At 31.9% G+C, this 19679-nt stretch overlaps 1 protein-coding gene and 1 non-coding gene across 2 annotated transcripts; both read left to right on the plus strand.

The window, feature by feature from the left end:
• Positions 1-7581: 7581 nt before the first annotated feature.
• TRNAR-UCU lies at positions 7582-7654 on the plus strand. The gene has a single exon. It is a non-coding gene; the product is annotated as a tRNA-Arg (tRNA).
• Positions 7655-14466: 6812 nt separating this feature from the next.
• LOC109166777 (protein FAR1-RELATED SEQUENCE 1-like) lies at positions 14467-16986 on the plus strand. The gene is made up of 3 exons (XM_019315668.1): positions 14467-14939; positions 15162-15395; positions 15879-16986. Exons 1-3 carry the CDS (start codon positions 14467-14469, stop codon positions 16984-16986), a joined length of 1815 nt encoding a protein of 604 aa, XP_019171213.1.
• The last annotated feature ends 2693 nt before the right edge of the window (positions 16987-19679 follow it).

The raw sequence follows: 19679 nt of genomic DNA on the forward strand, positions 1-19679 counted from the left end.
AAACAAACCACCATCATTCGATGAAACATCTCCAATTAGTGTATCATATACAACTCTTTATTCATCAGTTAATTTCTTCATCAAGTTATCACTCTCTTCAACAAGTGATTCACGATCATATGATAACACTTCAAACAACAATCGATTTATATTTAATTGTGAAGAATCTAAATTTGGAATTGGCATTGGATGAAAGTATTTCAAAGACTTATTGTATAGTTGTAGGTAACAACTTGTCCAATTCCAGCAGAGCTAAAATTTTCTTCTCATCATTTGTTAAGATCAGATCTCCAAAAAAATGAAAAATAAATATAATAAGTAACTGATAAAATGAGAATTAACTTTTATAAAGGAAACTATAGGATATGATTACAAATTAACAATACACAAAACTTGATTTTAATAGTAGTATACGCTGATTGATTTGTGCATCTTCGGCAAGACAATATCACACATCATTTTAAACATTTTCTGGCCTATTCAAAGAATTTGATGTCAACAATGTGACAAAATTTTCTCATGGAATGAGCGGGTTACCAATGGCTTGCCTCTTTGAGGGCATCAATGTATTCTTTATCATCATCTAATAATCCCCGTGCATAACATACATCTCTAAAAGACATATACTCTATCCCAAGAAATGTCCGAATGTCTTTAAAACTTGTATGGCCATGAACTATATTAAGAAGGCATCTCAAGTAATATAATTCACCACTGCCCAACGGTACATAGAAGATACGACCAATTGAAAATCCCTTTTTCCTTGGATGTCATTCCCGAATGCTCTTCTTCCAAACAAACTTATTTGGTATCTCAATATAAGTTAATAGTCTTGTGTCTGCATATCTCTTGTTGGCTTCAAACCATCAATTGAACATTCTTTGACCAATAGTATGTCGATTTAGCACATTGTCGACTCTATCATGATCTTCCGAAATAAACAGATTGACAATTTAGGAGATGAAAGTTTAGTCTCTCAACCGCTGGTGTTCTGAATTACACATCAAAACTAAAAAACACCACATAGCCTCACACGAAGAGATATAGCGACAATCGTAGTACATATTTATCTCATCTATGACTTCATTACCATATTCGTTAGTTGTACTTTTATAAAATTCAGCGGTGACTCGATCATTGCCTTTATTAACATACTTGAATAATTAAGTATTTGATAGATCTTGATTGATTGCACCGTTCCACGTTCATCCGTGCCCTATATTTTAGAAGCAAATACCTATTGTGTGGTACCACATATCTGTTATCCAACTGAATTCCATTATTACTTACAATCATGCCATCATCATGACGCCTATAGATTGAGTAACCATCTTCATCAAAATTGGAAGAGTAAACAAACTTTTTTGAGAAATACTTTGAACATCTACCATTTATCATGCAAGGGGACTGTTTCCTAGCAACTCCACAAGGACCATGAACCATGAATTTCTCAACTATGTTGTAGTATTGTCGGTCATCTTCTTTATTAGGGATCTCTGCTAATAATTTGTACTATTATTATAGGGAGTAATAGTTTACTTATAAAGGTCACACTTGTGTGAGAACCATTGAGACGGGTCGTGTCAACATGCAAATGTAATACTTATACTAGTAAATGTAATACTAATTAGGATAAAATGTTTGTTATTTATAAGGGAAACGTAATACTTTAGATGACAAATGTAATACTTTTACATTTTGATGTAAAAGTATTACATTTATTTTATTTATCAAAAGTATTATATTTTCCCTTATAAATAACAAACATTTTATTCATAATTAGTATTAGTATTATATTTGCTAATATAAGTATTACATATAAGGAAAAATATAATACTTTTGATTTTTTTTTTTAAAAAGTAATACTTTTACATCAACATGTAAAGTCTTGCATTTTCCTTCAAAAGTATTGTATTTTCCATGCATGTAAGTATAAACATTTGGTTAATGATTTAGTATTACATTTGTTAGTACATATATATATATATATATATATATATATATATATATATATATATATATATATATATATATCATTGTTTAGGATTTTTATACATTGGGCAAATGTACTCGTTATCTATCAAGTTAGTTATAGTAATCAATTGTTATCTTAATTCATTTGTATAGAGGATATATTTTTGTCTAGATATATAGCAATTTTGTCATTTTGAAAATAATAATAATAATAATAATAATAATAATAATAATAATAATAATAATAATAATAATAATAATAATAAATATCATCGATTGTATTTGCACATTATTGAAAACCTCTTTGTAAACGACAGTGGTAGTCGCAACACAATTTTATCCATCCTCGTCTAGAGCTAACACCTTCAGGCCATCAAGATGGTGACTCAGGAGAAAGGTACGTACAATTGTCCGTGATTAAAGACTGATTTTTTTTAGCAATAACCCAACGTGAGTTAGTGTTTGATCTTGGCTTTTGTTGATAGTCATGGCATATGCAAGTATCAACGGGAATTGTTTACGCTGGAACTTGATGGGCAATCTCGTATCAGAAGGAGTGAGAGACATTCGATGGATAAGAACGTTGGTTCCTTCATGTGTCCCGTTAACTATTTTTGCTCTGTTCATTCATCGTAAACATTCTTTTGCTCGTCGGTCAATTGTGTTACCAATGTTTCATGCTCTATCTTCAACTTGTCATGCGCCAACACTTCGACTATCAACATGTTTTCACTCAAATCCTTGCAAATAATTGCCCAATTATCCACGCGATGCACAAATAATTTTTTTTTTTATTATATATTAGACAATAAAATTAAAGATGAAATTATAAACAATTCTAATATTTAAAAATGTACATTTGTTTGATTATAAGATTAGTGCAAAAGTATCACTCAATTAATTGAATAATATATTACTCATTTTTCTGCAATCATCTTAAAAAATCGATATATAATATAATTTATGTAATTATATTATTACTAAAATAAATAGGAGAAGAAAGGATAAATAATTTAATTGTAATTATTATAAAAATAAATCCAACGATCCATGTTTAGCTTAATTACCATAATAATTATTAGTCAATTGGTAATACCAGATTCATTTTTAGCCAATTATTCTTTTTTTATTTTCAGACAATTAGTCCATTAGAATATCAAATGCAGTGATATTTTTACCTAATTTTCGTTCCATTTTTAATTGATGATGTAGAATATTATTATTGAAATATTTTCGCCTAATTTTTAATTTTCATTCCATTTTTAATTAAAATGCAATGATCTGGTCATTTCTTTTTTCATTTTAGTTAATTATGGATCATTTTTTTTTATTTTCAGTCAATTATTAATATACATTTTCTTTTATATTTTCAGTCAATTAGTAATATCATATTCATTTTCATCCAATTTTTTTTTCAGTCAATTAGCTAATTAGAATATCATATGTATTGATATTTTTACCAAATTTCTGATCCATTTTTAATTGGTTATGTATAATATTATTATTGAAATATTTGATGTTCCATTTTTAACTTTCGTTCCATTTTTAATTTACCTTTACTATTGTTTAAAATATGCCTTTACTATTGATGATGTATAATATTATTATTAAAATATTTCCTTTCCATTTTTAATTTACCTTTACATGATGATGTAGAACATTATTGTTGAAATATTTCCTTTCCATTTTTAATTTACCTTTCACATTTTTCATTAAGTTAAAGTTCAAGATTTTGTTTTTATATATAGTATAAATTAGAATAATAATTATATTACACTATTTTATAATATTATAATAGAAATTTTAATCTAGAATTATAGTACGAATAGGAAAATAGAAAACAATGTATTTTTATTAGAAAGAGAGATTTTCTAGAAATTGGGCAGGAATTTAAAGTTCAGGATTATATTTTGTTAGAAAACAATATATTTTATTAGAAAGAAAGATTTTTTGAGAATTTATCGGGAAGTTAAAGTTCAGGATTTTGTTTTTATATATAGTATAGATTAAAATAGAAATTGTATTACACTATTTTATAATATTAGAATGGAAATTTTAACATAGAATTATAGTACGAATAGGAAAATAGAAAATAATGTATTTTTATTAGAAAGAGAGATTTTCTAGGAAATTGGGTGAGAATTTAAAGTTCAGGATTTTGTTTTTATATATAGTATAGATTAGAATAGGAATTGTATTACACTATTTTATAATACAAGAATAAAAATTTTAACGTAGAATTATAGTACGAATATGAAAGTAGAAAACAATATATTTTTATTAGAAAGAGAGATTTTTTAGGAATTGGGCGAGAATTTAAAATTCAGGATTTTGTTTTTATATATAGTATAGAAGTATAGATATAGATTAGAATAAAAATTATATTACACTATTTTATAATATTATAATAGGAATTTTAACATAAAATTATAGTACGAATATGAAAGTAGAAAACAATATATTTTATTAGAAAAATAGATTTTTTACGAATTTGCCGGGAAGTTAAAGTTCAAGATATATATATATATATATATATATATATATATATATATATATATATATATATATATATATATAAAATAGATTAGATTAGGAATTGTATTACACTATTTTATAATATTAGAATAGGAATTTTAACCTGCATGTGCAGCTCAACTGGTCACAGAGGTGAAATTTTGGAAGAATGACCAGTGATCGAGTCTCACTAGCGGCAGTGTGGGAGCAACTTCTTAAAGTGAGGGGGGTTTGTTGAGTGAGTTACCATGGTTTAGGTTTACATCCTCCCTCCTAAATCGAAATTTTAACATAGAATTATAGTACGAATAGGAAAATAGAAAACAATGCTCAGTTGAGTTACCATGATTTACATAGGAAAATAGAAAACAATGTTCAGTTGAGTTACCATGATTTACAACATCCTCCCAAATTTTAAAAGAATTATAGTACGTACGAATAGGAAAATAGAAAACTTCAGTTGAGTTACCATGATTTACATCCTCCCAAATGCTCTGTCGGGTTGGGGTTCAGCCTTTTGGAAGAATAGAAATTTTAACATAGAATTATAGTACGAATAGGAAAATAATTTACATCCTCCCAAATGCTCTGTCGGGTTGGGGTTCAGCCTTTTGGAAGAATAGAAATTTTAACATAGAATTATAGTACGAATAGGAAAATAGAAAACAATGTCTTTTTTATTAGAAAGAGAGATTTTCTAGGAATTGGGCCCAATGTTCAGTTGAGTTACCATGATTTACATCCTCCCAAATGCTCTGTCGGGTTGGGGTTCAGCCTTTTGGAAGAATAGAAATTTTAACATAGAATTATAGTACGAATAGGAAAATAGAAAACAATGTCTTTTTATTAGAAAGAGAGATTTTCTAGGAATTGGACGGGAATTTAAAGTTCAGGATTTTGTTTTTATATATAGTATAGACTATAGAGTATAGATTAGAATAGGAATTGTATTACACTATTATATAATATTATAATAGAAATTTTAACCTAGAATTATAGTACGAATATTACAGTAGAAAACAATATATTTTTATTAGAAAAAGAGATTTTTTGGGAATTGGGCGGGAAGTAAAAGTTCAAGATTTTGCTTTTATATATAGTATAGATTAGAATAGGAATTGTATTACACTATTTTATAATATTAGAATAGAAATTTTAACCTAGAATTATAGTACGAATAGGAAAATAGAAAACAATGTATTTTTATTAAAAAGAGCGATTTTCTACGAATTGGGCGGGAATTTAAAGTTTAGGATTTTGTTTTTATATATAGTATAGAATAGATAGTATAGATTAGAATAGAAATTGTATTACACTTTTTTATAATATTAGAATATGAATTTTACCTTAGAATTATAGTACGATTTGGAAAGTAGAAACGAATATATTTTTATTAGAAAGAGAGATTTTTTAGGAATTGGGCGGGAATTTAAAGTTCAAGATTTTGTTTTTTATATATAGTATAGATAAGTGCTAAATGTTTTATTTCTTATTAGTATTTTATTTTCAGTATAAGTATTACATTGTATCTTGACCCGACCCGTCTTACGAACAAGGATATGTGAGATGGTTTCGCACAAGTTTTTGCCAAATAATTATACACAGTTATTATTTGACTATCAAAAGTACATTTATTGTGACTATCTTAAATCCTAATCAAGATGATCAAGTTATTGACTTAGTAATTATAAGATTACAAAACTAGATAGTTCACATTCTTTTTAGTAAACTCACAAAGTGCAAGATTTTGGACAAGAAAAATAATATACGAGATTTTGGACAAGAAATATTATACTATAGTGTATTATTTTTCTTGTCCAAAATCTTGGACATTCTTTGAATAGCATTTATAAATGGTGGTGATTAAACCTAGCTTGTTACGTAACTTCTCCATTAAATAGTCTACACATGCCAAAGACCTTGTGGTCAAGCGGCATTAGTGACTTTCTTAAATAAGAGGTTATGGGTTCGAGTTTAATTGGGGCGGTGTTGACTCGTTGGGCTTCAGTAGATTAAGAAAATATATTTGAACAGATACTACATGTAACATTGTCAATGCTATTCAACAAATATTCTGATCTACACATAATAAATATTATCTTGTAAAGAATTATGAGTTTTTTTTTTTTGTTTTTTGTTTTTTTTAAAAAAATCTTGATAATCATTTACGCTTACTTTATTATCTAATTGCATCCAATATTATTGTATTTTAGATTTAGATTCTTTTACATACTAAGGCTAGTAACTAGGGTAACTGAGTTTACAATGGTATTTCTTAATCTCAAACTAAAAATACTCCCTCAACAAGTCAACATCTAAACTTTTATGAGTTAATACTCAAAATGGTCATCGATTATAGTGATTTTTTTTTAATAGTTTCGTCCTAAATGACTTTGGTAACCTAATATAGTCCTAGACTTTTGTGTTTTTGCTCAATGTAGTCCTACGTTTGTTCTTTCGTCAAATTGGTGTTAAATAGAGGGACAATTCAATAATTTTAATATTGGACTCTCTTTCAATATTGGACAATTCAATAATTTCGAGAAAACTAAACTGAATTGCCACCCCTAAAGTTAATTACCAAAATAGTCCCTTGACTATAACGAAATTACCAATTTGGTCCCAAGTTAACTGTTGACTAATGGTTAAACAAATGGAGGACCAAATTGGTTAAGATTTTTAAAGTTGATGGACTTAATTGGTTAAAAAAAATTGTCAATGACCAAATTGGTAATTTCGCTATAATCAAGGTACCATTTCGGTAATTAACTCTTAAATAAATCACCTCTCTTTTACGAATTGTCCTAGTAGTCAGTAAATATTGAAATTACTAAGATAATTCGTTAATCCGTAAAAGAGTTCTATTGAAATTACTGAGACAATTCATAAAAGATGGTTGATTTATATATGTCACGTTTTAAAAATTGAGGGGTAATATTTACACTGCTAATAATTCAGATGTGACATTGATAATTGACATATTTGTGAGGGGTATAAATTACAATTTTCCCTATAATAAATTAACACTTCGTTTGGGTCAGAACCCTAATTTCATTATTACAAGTAAACCAAACTTACACAAATAAACAACAAGCGCCCATGGCCTAATGGATAAGGCGCTTGACTTCTAATCAAGCGATTGTGGGTTCGAGTCCCACTGGGCGTGCTTTTATTTTGTGGGCTTGGAACCAGGCCTAAGCTAAACCACGTTATGTAATAAATGCCTGAGCAGGCCTATGATTTTTTTTTTTAATCTCTTGATAGAAGAATGGGGCCCAAAGCCCAACGTCAAATTATTCATTTTTGATGTTACCGTTGCTTCACTTGCTTGTCATTTGATCTAGACCCAAAAGAAATTAGATCAATCTATAATCAAGGGTCAAAGAACATTGATAAGTTATAAGAATAAGACTCGTGTTACACTCCCTTCCTGACTTCATCTTCTTATGTGACAATGTGTAATTGATTTTATTTGTATTTAATAATATTAACTTTTTCGTATTATATTTAAAAATTAAAAAAAATTACATTTTTTCAAATGTTAATGTTATACATACATACATACAGACACACATACTATGACAACTCAAATTATTTTCCTAAATCATATTTTATAAGTCCCAAAATAATTATTTTTACTCCTTCGAGATTTTTTCTAAAATAAGGTGTATGAATTAAATATTTTTAATCGTGACTTTATTAATTCTACACCAAAACAAGCCTATTTCGAGAATCCCAAGTATTGGGTATATCTATGTATCAAGTTTTGATCCAAAAAGTCAATCTGAGAGAAACATGAGAAACCCAAGTCAATGTTTTTACTTAAAAACATCCTTTTAAGAAATCTACTTTATCTCCTAAGTTGAATAAAACTATTTCATTACCTAGCTTAGCCTTGAGTGAGAAACCTGATAATTTCAAAAAGCTAAAAGACCAAACTCTCATTCTCTGCAAAATATCTCACCTAGGGTTTCGTACCCTATTTAAACAACACTATTCACTCCTAAGAACTTGATCCCTCCATTTTACCTCCTTTATTCTAAGTTGTAGAAGTCAGCTAGCATAGAAGGAAGAATCACAATAAGTTTTCCTCCATCCATTTCATTTTCCTTCATTCATTTCCATCTCCTGACACTTTGCTTCCATCTATTCCCTTCATCTCTTTCATCCTTCACTGTGTTTGAGTTTGTGATGGGTGTTGCTTGTATTTTGGTTGTTTGAGAAAATAGGAGGTGAGGGTGAAAATCTCTGTTAAAGAAGAAGAAGGACCCACACTAGAGAAAGCCAAGCTCAAAGGTATAAATCATGGATTCCCAAAGCTATTATTTTAGCCTGATAATGTTCGATTTCGTGAGATTAGATGCTTAGAAATGTTTGAGAATGTTTGTTGATAAGTTTATTGTGTGTTGAGGATGTTATATGTTTGATTCATGTTTGTCTGGAAGTGTTTGTTTGAGCTCTGAGCTGAGAAATTTGGAGAAGAAGACATTTGGTGCATAGAGGTGCACACTGTCTGGTTCACTAGGTTGGCATTGCGGTCCTAGCCAACGGATCTAGGAGAGACCCGTTGGCTAGACCCATGAACCAACGGACCAGAGTGATGAATCAAAGGGAGATCCGTCACTCTAGGCCGTTACTTGGTGGAGCCAAGTGACGGGGCTTCTCAAGCCCCGTCACCAAGCTCCGTCAGGCTAAATCAGAAGAAGGCCGGGCCTTTTGAGGCTTAGTCATGTGTTATTTCGGACCGAGATTCGTGGGCCCGTGAGGCTCGGACACTCGGGCTAGTAACGACGCGCTAGTATGGGTTGTATTTGTTTTATTTTGAGTAGAAGCATATCTAACAGGCAAATATAAAGTTGGCCTCTGTGTAATTGTTTGACTTTGAGTTCAAGTTTGTGAAGGAGAATGTTAGCATCTAATTGCAAGATTATTTGAGTAGTTGTGCTAATTGCATTGTTTAACTCTTGAGTAGAAGGATTGTTGAGTTTACTGAGATTTCTTGCATAAGTCAATGTATTCCAAGCTTTGCAGTGAAAAGACTATTTTACCATATTTAAAGATCACGTACAGTAAAGGCTCAAACGAAAGTTTTTGCTCCTGGCCATGTGGGACCCCGAGAAGTCTGCATGCGCACCACTAGTCTAAGCTGGACAACTATAACCAATATTTCCTAAGGAAAATGTTAATCATCCCCTACAATTGTTACTAACAAAACAACCAATGTTTTTTTTAAAAATTTATTTTTTCTTTTTTAACCTTTAAGCCTATGTAAGTGGTAAAAATAACGTAAGTGTGTAACTTTGTATATCTTTTCTCGTTATGTGTATTAATATTTATAATATTATGAAAAATTCTAAGGAATTGATTGATATTGATGTCAATTCTATCAAGTACACAACAAAATTCACACAAGTATGAATACTCATGTAAAAGCCGTGTTTATACCAAGATGTTTTGTCTTTGATTGTTTTTGCTTTTATGTAATAAGTTTTGGATATATATATATATATATATATATATATATATATATATATATATATATAGAAGATCGCTCATAAGTGGTCACGTCATTATGTGTGGTCGTGTGATTGTATCTGTGTCGTTGAATCAGTTTAATCTAATGGCAGTGCTAATTTTGAGGATTTTCGTGCGTTTTGGTAAGTGGGGGTGTTATGGTAATTATTGTAACCATTTATAGCGGGCGGGTTTCAGAATACACCAACAATGTTGACAGCATACACCAATAGTGTAATAAAACACACCACAGTGAAACGCACCAATGATGTATTCCCGTGTTATGGTAATTACAGTGGCCATTTATAGCGGACGAGTTCCAGAATACACCAACAGTGTTGACAACATGCACCAATAGTGTAATAAAACATACAACAATTTGATTTTCTCTATTCTGGTGTTTTATGACGAGTTTACCCTTGCAGTTCGCTAGGTAGGAGAATGTGCGCGAAAATACTGAAAAAATCTTGATTAATATGATTCATTGGATCTATCTAATCTAATGGCCTGACCATATAACCACACCTAACAACATGGCCACATGTGAGCACCCTTATATATATATATATATATATATATATATATATATATATATATATATATATATATATATATATATATATATATATATATATATATATATATATATATATATATATATATATATATATATATATATATATATCTGTGTGTGTGCGTGGAATGAAACGGTTGTTAATAAATATAAAGTTGAATCTGGATGGAATTATTGCGAAGAAATTATTAGAGTGTTTTTTTTTTAATGCTACTGACTCTATTACATTGTAGTATCTGTTCAAACATACTTTCTCAACCTAATGAAGCACACAGAGTCAACAACGCCTCCACTGAGGCTCGATCTCATAACCTTTCACATGGGAGATGTCACTACATTGGAGTTTTGTTTTTAATTTTTAACAAAAAGAAAGGAACTTTAGCGTACGCTGACTATATTTTTTTTTTCTAGTATACCCAGGATTTTTAGTGTCGTACATAGTAACTAATCCCTTTATTGTAGGCACTTTTTTTAAGTAGAACAACTAGCCTGAAGATTTAAGGGTGACTTCATACCCAAAGTCAAGGATTGAAACTTTTTCCCATATATATATATATATATATATATATATATATATATATATATATATATATATATATATATATATATATATATATATATATATATATATATATATATATATATATATATATTAGGGTCTGGTCTGCGGGCTATGGGTCTTAGCGGGCCAGACCCGTTAGGCCAGCTATTATTTCGCAGTCCATCTTTTTTGTAGCCCTAATCCGCCACACCGCGCGGCGGGTGCGGGCCAGCCACTTTGACAACCCTAGCTGTCCTCGTTGCTAGGTTGGGCGAAGGAGATGAAGGTGGATAAAGGAGGAAGCATTATGCTATGGAACCGTATTCATAACTACTAAACTATTTGTTCATAATTATAAAGCTATATATTCATAATTTTTGAACTTCATATTCATAATTATTGAACTCTATATTTACAATAACAGAACTCTATGATCATAATTACTGAACTATATGTTCATAATTATAAAGCTATATATTCATAATTTTTGAACAATTTCCAGATCTTCATCTGAAGCAGAATACAGAGCGAGCTATGACCCTTGCTGCCTGCGAGATTCAATGGTTGATCTTCTTGCTCGAAACATTGGAAGTAAAAATAGAAGGACCAGCTATATTGTACTCCGACAGAAAATCAGCAATAGCCATTGTTGAAAATCCATTTTTCCACGAACGTACAAAACATATAGAGATTGATTGCCACCTCATAAGGGAGAAACTCCAAAAGGGCATTGTCAGGCTTTTACATGTTTCCACTGATAATCAGATAGCTGACTTTTTCACAAAACCCTTACAACCATTGCCATTTCAAAATTTTATCTCCAAGCTGGGGCTTCATTCCATATACACTCCAGCTTGGGGGAGGGGGGGGGGGGGGGGGGGGGGGTTATTAGAGGATAAAACCACTACCAGTGCTTAATAATAGTATGTTAGGCAGTTAGTTGGTTAGTTAAGGAGCAGTTACTTTCAGCTTGCAATATTGCTTCTAAATTCTGTATCCTCCTATATAGCTTCCATCTCTTCTTGTAAAGACAGTTAGTCAGTTTACTAAATGAAAACAACAGTTCTTTTCTTCTTTCGTCCAGCTTTCATTTTGTGCTAAAATCAACTAAAATTTGGCTGATCAACCAATAACAAAACACCCTATTAGTATGTAAATTGTGAACATTTTGAATAATTTGCGCTTAGGGGCCTGGTGGTTTCTTTCCTAACCTGTGTACCTTACGAGCCTATATTCGATGACTTGCCACACTTTGACCTTTAAAATTTTTGCCACTTCTCAATCCAAAAACATTGTACATGGATTCTAATTACCCAATCGTTACATCGTGAACCAAGGTGCACAATGCATTGTGCGCCCTGTCCAAAACGATGTCGTTTTATCTGTTAAGAGTTTATGTGTATTATGTTAAGAGTTTATGTGTATTCTGTTAAGAGCTTATGTGTATTATTATGTATTATGTTAGATTATGTGTATTATGTTATGAGTTTATGTGTATTATACTATACAATACTGTACATTTGAAATGTAGAATTTTTATTTTTAGAAGTTAACGACAGAAATGAGAAACGAAATTTATAAAAAAAACGGATATAAAATGATGCCATTTTAGTTAGGGCACACAATATAATTTACCAGTCGTTATATCGTGGACCGCGGTGCATAATCGATTATACACCGCGCATCAAAACGGTGTCGTTTCTTTAAGTATAGAAACGACGCGCTGTTAGTGTTAACGGAGTGACACTACAGTGTATCTAAACCGACACTGCCTCACGTATTATTTTTATATTATCAAATGAAACTGCAGTTATATCAAAATGATACTGTAGTTGTAGTGAAATGAAACTGCAGTATATATAAAATGAAACTGAATAACATTTCACATATTTGAGTCTATATTGTACAATGAAGCTGTAATTATATCGAAATGATCATGTAGTTGTGTTTTAATGAAACTATAGTGTATATAAAATAAAATTAAATAACACTTTCACATATTTGAGTTTATAAATAATATTGAATGAAACTGTAGTTATATCAAAATGAAACTGTAGTTGTGTTGAACTGAAACTGCAGTGTATACAAAATGAAACTGAAGAACAGAGTTATTTTTTACGGAACGGATTTCGGTTCTTTTCATTAAATAAATCGACATCGTTTTGATGCGCGGTGCATAATCGATTATGCACCGCGGTGGACGATATAATTTTTCATAATTTACCCTTTAGTCTAATTAACTCATTGATCTCCACTTTCAAGCCTAATTTGACGTTGGGCTTAGGCCCCATTCTTCTCTCAAGAGATTAAAAAAAAAAAAAAAAGAAATCACAGGCCTACGCAAGTGCGCAGCGCAAATTATGCTGTGCAACCGAATGGGCAAATTATGCTGTGGATCTGTATGCACCATGCATGGTGCATACAGATCCACACCGTTAACGGCGTTTACTTCCTTTTTGAGTTTGTTTCCAAGTTTCAAACTCAATCGATATCACCGGAATTGGCATTCGATATCACCGGAATCGCGATCGCAATCTCAATCGCATTCGCAAATCGCAATCGCAAATCGAAATCGGAGTGGGGATCGGGAATTACAAAGTGATTGCTAGATGGAGGATGGAACAGAGCAGACGAATTCCGCTGTTGGTGATTGGCATTCGATTCAAGGTGATCTTGTTATTGTTTTTGCAATTGTTCATTTTGGTTTTTTGTATGATTATGTGATTAGCAGTGATGTTTGTGTCTAGAATCTGCAAATAGTTGTGCAAAATCACGTAAGTAATTTCCATAATTGTATAATAACAATTCCAGAATTTGAAAACAATAATTCCATAATTTCATAACTATATTTCCAGAATTGCATGTCTATATATTCAGAATTAGCGGGGTACTCTGTTTTGGCAGTTTGTTGCGACTGTGTATCCAGAACTGTATAACTATATTTCCATAATCATATAACTATATATACAGAATATGTAGGCACTATGTTTTTGCTGTTTGATGAACTGTTTGAAGTAATGTTCACCATGTCTATATAATGTAGTTAGTAAAGGCATTGTGGATGGTTCAGTGAGTTCAGATCAAGTAGATGTAGATGTTGATGGATCTTCATCAATTCCAGGTTTATTCATAGTGGTTTACCTTTTAATTAGCAAATTCTGGTTAGGAATTATATGTTAATGGAAATGGTTATTATTGTGTTATATTTGCAGTTGATCAAGATTTGGTTGGTTTGGTAGTAAGTAATGCTGATGAGGCTTTTGAGGTGTATAACAGTTATGCATATAGACTTGGTTTTAGTGTGAGGAAGGGTCATCAACGATACAAGGGATCTACGAACACAATTCAAATGAAGAAATTTTGTTGTTCTAAGGCTGGTTATAAGGCAAACAGTGGGGTTAAGGCTTATTCCAAAATTGACACAAGGACAGGGTGTGGAGAGTTTGTTCAATTTGACGTGGGTGATGATGGGTTGTGGACAGTTACAAAACACGAGAAAGTGCACAATCACGAGTTATGTGTGTTCAACAAGAGTCATCTACTTCGTTCACATAGGAGTGTCGGAGATAATCAGCTCTTATATTTACAAGGTTTGAAGGACAGTGGTGTTGCATTGGCAGATGGTATTAGGTTCCTAAAACACCAATCAGGGGGGTCCCCTTTAGTTGGTTTCACCAGTAGAGATGCTTATAATTCAATGGCTGCGGATACTGTCAAGCGATTGGATGGAACGGATTCTAACTCTTTAATTGAAATTTTTAGGAGGAGGCAGTCTACCGAGACTGATTTTTTCTTTGATTTTGAACTTGATTTGGATGCAAGGTTGTGCAGTTTTTTTTGGAGGGGTGGCCAAATGAGACGAGATTACGAGGTGTTTGGGGACTTGTTAGTGCATGATACGACATATCGAACAAACAAATACGATATGATTTGTGGCCCTTTCGTAGGGATGAATCACCATTGCATGAATGTAATGTTTGGATGCGGGTTTTTGATGAATGAGAGGATAGAATCGTTTGTGTGGTTGTTTAAAGCGTTTTCAAGATCAATGGGTGGCAAGTCTCCACAGACTATTATGACAGATCAATGTGCAACTATGGCTGTTGCTATATCTAAAGTGTTTCCAACATCACGTCATCGTCTTTACATATGGCATATTGGTGAGAATTCAAAGAAGCATATCAAGACGTTAAGGAACAATAAGGATTTCTTGGATATGTTTAACTACGTGTTGAAATACACAGAGACCGAAGCTGAATTTCAATTCTATTGGACAAGGTATGTTAGTAATTAATCGTTTTTATTGCATTACGTTTCATATGCATATGAATTATGGATGTATAGTATAGTAATTATGGATGTATAGCAGGTGAACTAACTGGTGGTCACTGGAAATGTAGTCTATGGATTATGGATGTATAGTGCATCAATTATGGATATATAGTATTTCAATTATGGATATATAGCAGTTGAACTTTACTGGTGGTGCCTGGAAATGTAGTATATGGATTATGGATATATAGTATTCCGATTATGGATATATAGTATATTGATTATGGATATATAGCAGTTGAACTTACTAGTGGTGTCTGGAAATGTAGTAGTATGGATTATGGATATATAGTCTATCAATTATGGACATATAGTATTCCAATTATGTATATACAGCAGTAGAAATTCTGAGTATGTGTTAGATGTGGTGATGCTGCTTGTTAATATTCTGCTTCATAAACATTTGGGATTTTGTCTTACCATTTTCAGGTTGGTGACTGACTATAAATGTCACAAGAATACTTGGTTAGAAAAGCTATATGATTGTAGGGAGAAGTGGTGTCCAGCATTTAACAAGGACTATTTTTCTGGGGGCATTCTATCATCACAAAGGAGTGAAACTACAAATCATTCGATTTCTAGAAGGTTGTCCAAGACAGCGGGTCTTTGTGATTTCTATTCATCGTTTGTAAGCGTAATTTCTGAATGGAGAAGTAAAGAGAACGGTGAAGACTTTTGGCGTGCTCAAGGGGTACCCGCTATGATGATGGAGCATGTGAAACTTCTTTCACATGCTAGAGAGGTATACACGATTGAGATATATTTTCTGTTTGAGGAACAATTCATGAAAGGCAGTGCGTGTCATCAAGAGATGGTGTTGAATGATGGCCGTCAACAGAAGTATCACGTGTGGCAGCCAGATATAGATATTATAAGGCATGAGGTTAGTTTTAACGCAGCCAACTTGGACATTTCTTGTAGTTGCAAGTTGATGTCTGAGTTGGGAATTCTATGTTGTCATTGTATACGCATTCTTCACGTACATTGTGTTTCTAGTATCCCCGACAAATATATACTTAAAAGATGGACTAAAAAGGTTATTGATGGTAGGAATGTCAACATTGATTCTATGATTTATAATGTTGGTGTTCCTCCATCAATTTGGGTGTTCGATATTAGTAGAAAATTTCAAAGATTAGTTGTGTCTAGTCAAGATAGCAGCGTAGCTAGGAAATTGTGTGACGAAGCTGTTGATGATGTAAAGAAAAAGGTTGAAGCCGAGGTTGGGCATGTGCATATTGAAGAGTGTGGTGTTTCATCTTCAAGTGGTGGTGTTCAAAATCCTTCAAGTCGGAGATTGAAAGGTGAGCGTAACAAAAGGAGGAGTGGTGTTATTGAAAAGAAGTACAGTCTTGCAAGGGGGAGAAGGAGTGCTGCAAATAAAGCTGCATTGAGTACAAAGGGTGTTGTTCAGTCTTTGGTGTTGGAAAACATATCCAAGCTTGCTGGGGATGGATACCTTGTACATCCAAGTTCTTCAAGTTCAGATTTTGTTCAGTTTAATAAGGGTTTAGATGACAATGTAGGTGTAGATTGAGAATTACAAGTTGTTATCATTGATTTTATGCAATTATGGACTTTTAGTTTTGTAATTCTGGATATGTAGTTTTGCAATTATGGAACTATAGTTATGAAATTATGGAATTATAGTTATGTAATTATGGAATTGTAGTCATGCAATTATGAAAGGTATGCAATTATGAAATTATAGTCATGCAATTATGAAAATATAGTTATGCATTTATGCATGTGTAGTCCCCATTGTGATGGAATTTGTAGTTATGAAATTGTGGTGTATAGTTATGCAAGTATGGATGTATAGTTTTGCAATTATGGTATTATTGTTACGCAATTATGGAACTATAGTTATGTAATTATGGAATTGGTTATATGCAATTATGGAATTATAATAATGAAATTATGGAATTATAGTTATGCAATTATGGAACTATAGTTATGCAATTATGGATTTATAGTAGTCATGCAATTATAGATTTGATACATGAAAACAAAAAAAAAAAAGTAAAGAAAAGAAAAGAGAAAGAGGTGCATAGATCAGATGTAAATTGTTATTCAGCTATTAACATCATGCATTCACATTCACAAAATACAAGTCACATTGTTAGTGTAGTTCACAAAAACTTTCTCATTATTTAGAATTCAGTCAACATGTTGAAGAATATTCATTCAATTCTTCTTCGAAACTCTTTTGGCCGCTTGCAGAACCTCCCCCCTGACTTCATTCATTCTCCACTTTATGAGGTTGGCAGCATATTTCGCTCGCAGTTCACACATGAAGTTTGCCTATAAACAAAGAACATTAAGTAATTAGTCATTTGCAGTTTTATTTATTTTTTTAATGTATTTTGAAACTATTGTATGGTAGTCTTACATTCAAGCGCATATTCTTCTTGAATCCTGGCTGCCAGTCTTGTAGAGTCCCTCGAAATGTCTCCATATGCCGGAGTACATAGATCCAGCAATCAGTGACATTTTCAGTGTTTACCCAGTCCAACTTAAGGTACTTTATATCAACTTTTTGCAATTTCACATACAAGGAGTGGCACTCGGCCTTAAGGTAACCACTGAATGCTTCAATCTGGTCAGAAAAGTTAGTTTAGTGTTAATAATGCTTTTAAGTCAATAGATAGGTAATGGTAAGAATGTCAATTTTTTTTTTTTTTTATCAAAATTACCAATAAGTGTGGGCAGTTGCCATATTTGTCCTTCTCCGAAACATTAGCTGGTAACTCCTTGTTGTCAATGACCTGTACTTTATGTTCTTTCACATTGAAGCAGACCAAGAAGTAGTGACCATGGCGATGAACTGCGAAAAATATCTAATTCCAATTCAAAGTTAAAGCAATGTTAGTATTTTTTTTGGACATGATAAAGTCAAATTGGACATGGGTAATAGAACTTACCAGATCTGCATCACTGATGTCTAGGTTCCCGAAGCTGGTTATTTCATAGCTCAATCTCTCATTGAAATTCTTCATTTTTATGTGAGTTGGGAGATCCTTCATCCACTGGTCATTGGGATCAATTTGAAGCTGCACATACAAATGCAAGAATGAGTAGTCATAATCCAAATAATATTTGTTGAAAATGTTAAAATTATACATACAGAGTTATATATATACACTTCCAGAATTGTACAACTATAGTTCCATAATTGCATAACTATAATTCCATAATTTCATATCAATAATTCCATAATTGCATATCTACAATTCCATAATTGCATAACTATAGTTCTATAATTGCATAACTATAATTCCAGAATTACAAAACTATAAAACCAGGGGTTCACAGGTACACATCCAGAACTGAATAACTACATATCCATAATCTAAAAACTATATATTCATAATTTGTGAACACTTACATGTACTAGGGTGGAGAAGTAGACCCGCTTTGTCTCCCCAACCGCACGGGGCATGTTTAGCAATGTAAAACGTAGGGACCAGACATCTAGGAAGCTGCTCAGTAGCTCACCATTGCACATAGTTGCAAAATCGTCCCTTGACAAGTAGTAATCACCATATTTGAACAATGTCTCTCTACAATACAGTAAATAAATAAATATAAGAACATAAATTAATGAATAAAATTTAAGTAAAATAGGTGGATGGAAACATACCCTCCCGGGTGCTCACTTGAGGCTTCCAAAAATGCGTAGTTTGAAAAAACCTTTTCTTTGGGAGTTGCATTATTGATGGAGCCTTTGTTCTTATTCCAATATGGTGACCTCAAATGAAGCGGGATGTTTCTGAATTTGCGCACAGGTCTCTTTCTCACAGTAACATCCTCAACATCAGATTCACTTTCTTCCATAGCTCTGTTGTCCAGAAAAAAACAGAGGCAGTTCATAACCCCACAAGTATAATTCCAGAATTGTATAACTACATTTCCATAATCTATAAACTATATGTCCATAATTTGAGAAATACATATCCATAATTGTAAAGAAATCAATGTCAATAGTTGAATAAGAATATATTCATATTAATCAAACTTAATATTCATAATTATTGATGAATTGAAAACCATATTCATAGTCTAAATCTGCATAAGAAAGCAGTAACCTACTTATCAAATTCATCAATCTCAGCAGCAGCTTGGGCAGCAGGGGTAGTAGGAGTGGTGGATTTTTCGAATGGCACTCTGATTAGTAATGGAGTTGCTTCCTTCTCTGTTGAGGTTGATACTCCTGCACTCCTCACAATG

This window comes from Ipomoea nil, unplaced genomic scaffold (genome assembly GCF_001879475.1).
Source record: "Ipomoea nil cultivar Tokyo-kokei standard unplaced genomic scaffold, Asagao_1.1 scaffold0317, whole genome shotgun sequence".
NCBI classification, from domain to species: Eukaryota; Viridiplantae; Streptophyta; class Magnoliopsida; order Solanales; family Convolvulaceae; genus Ipomoea; species Ipomoea nil.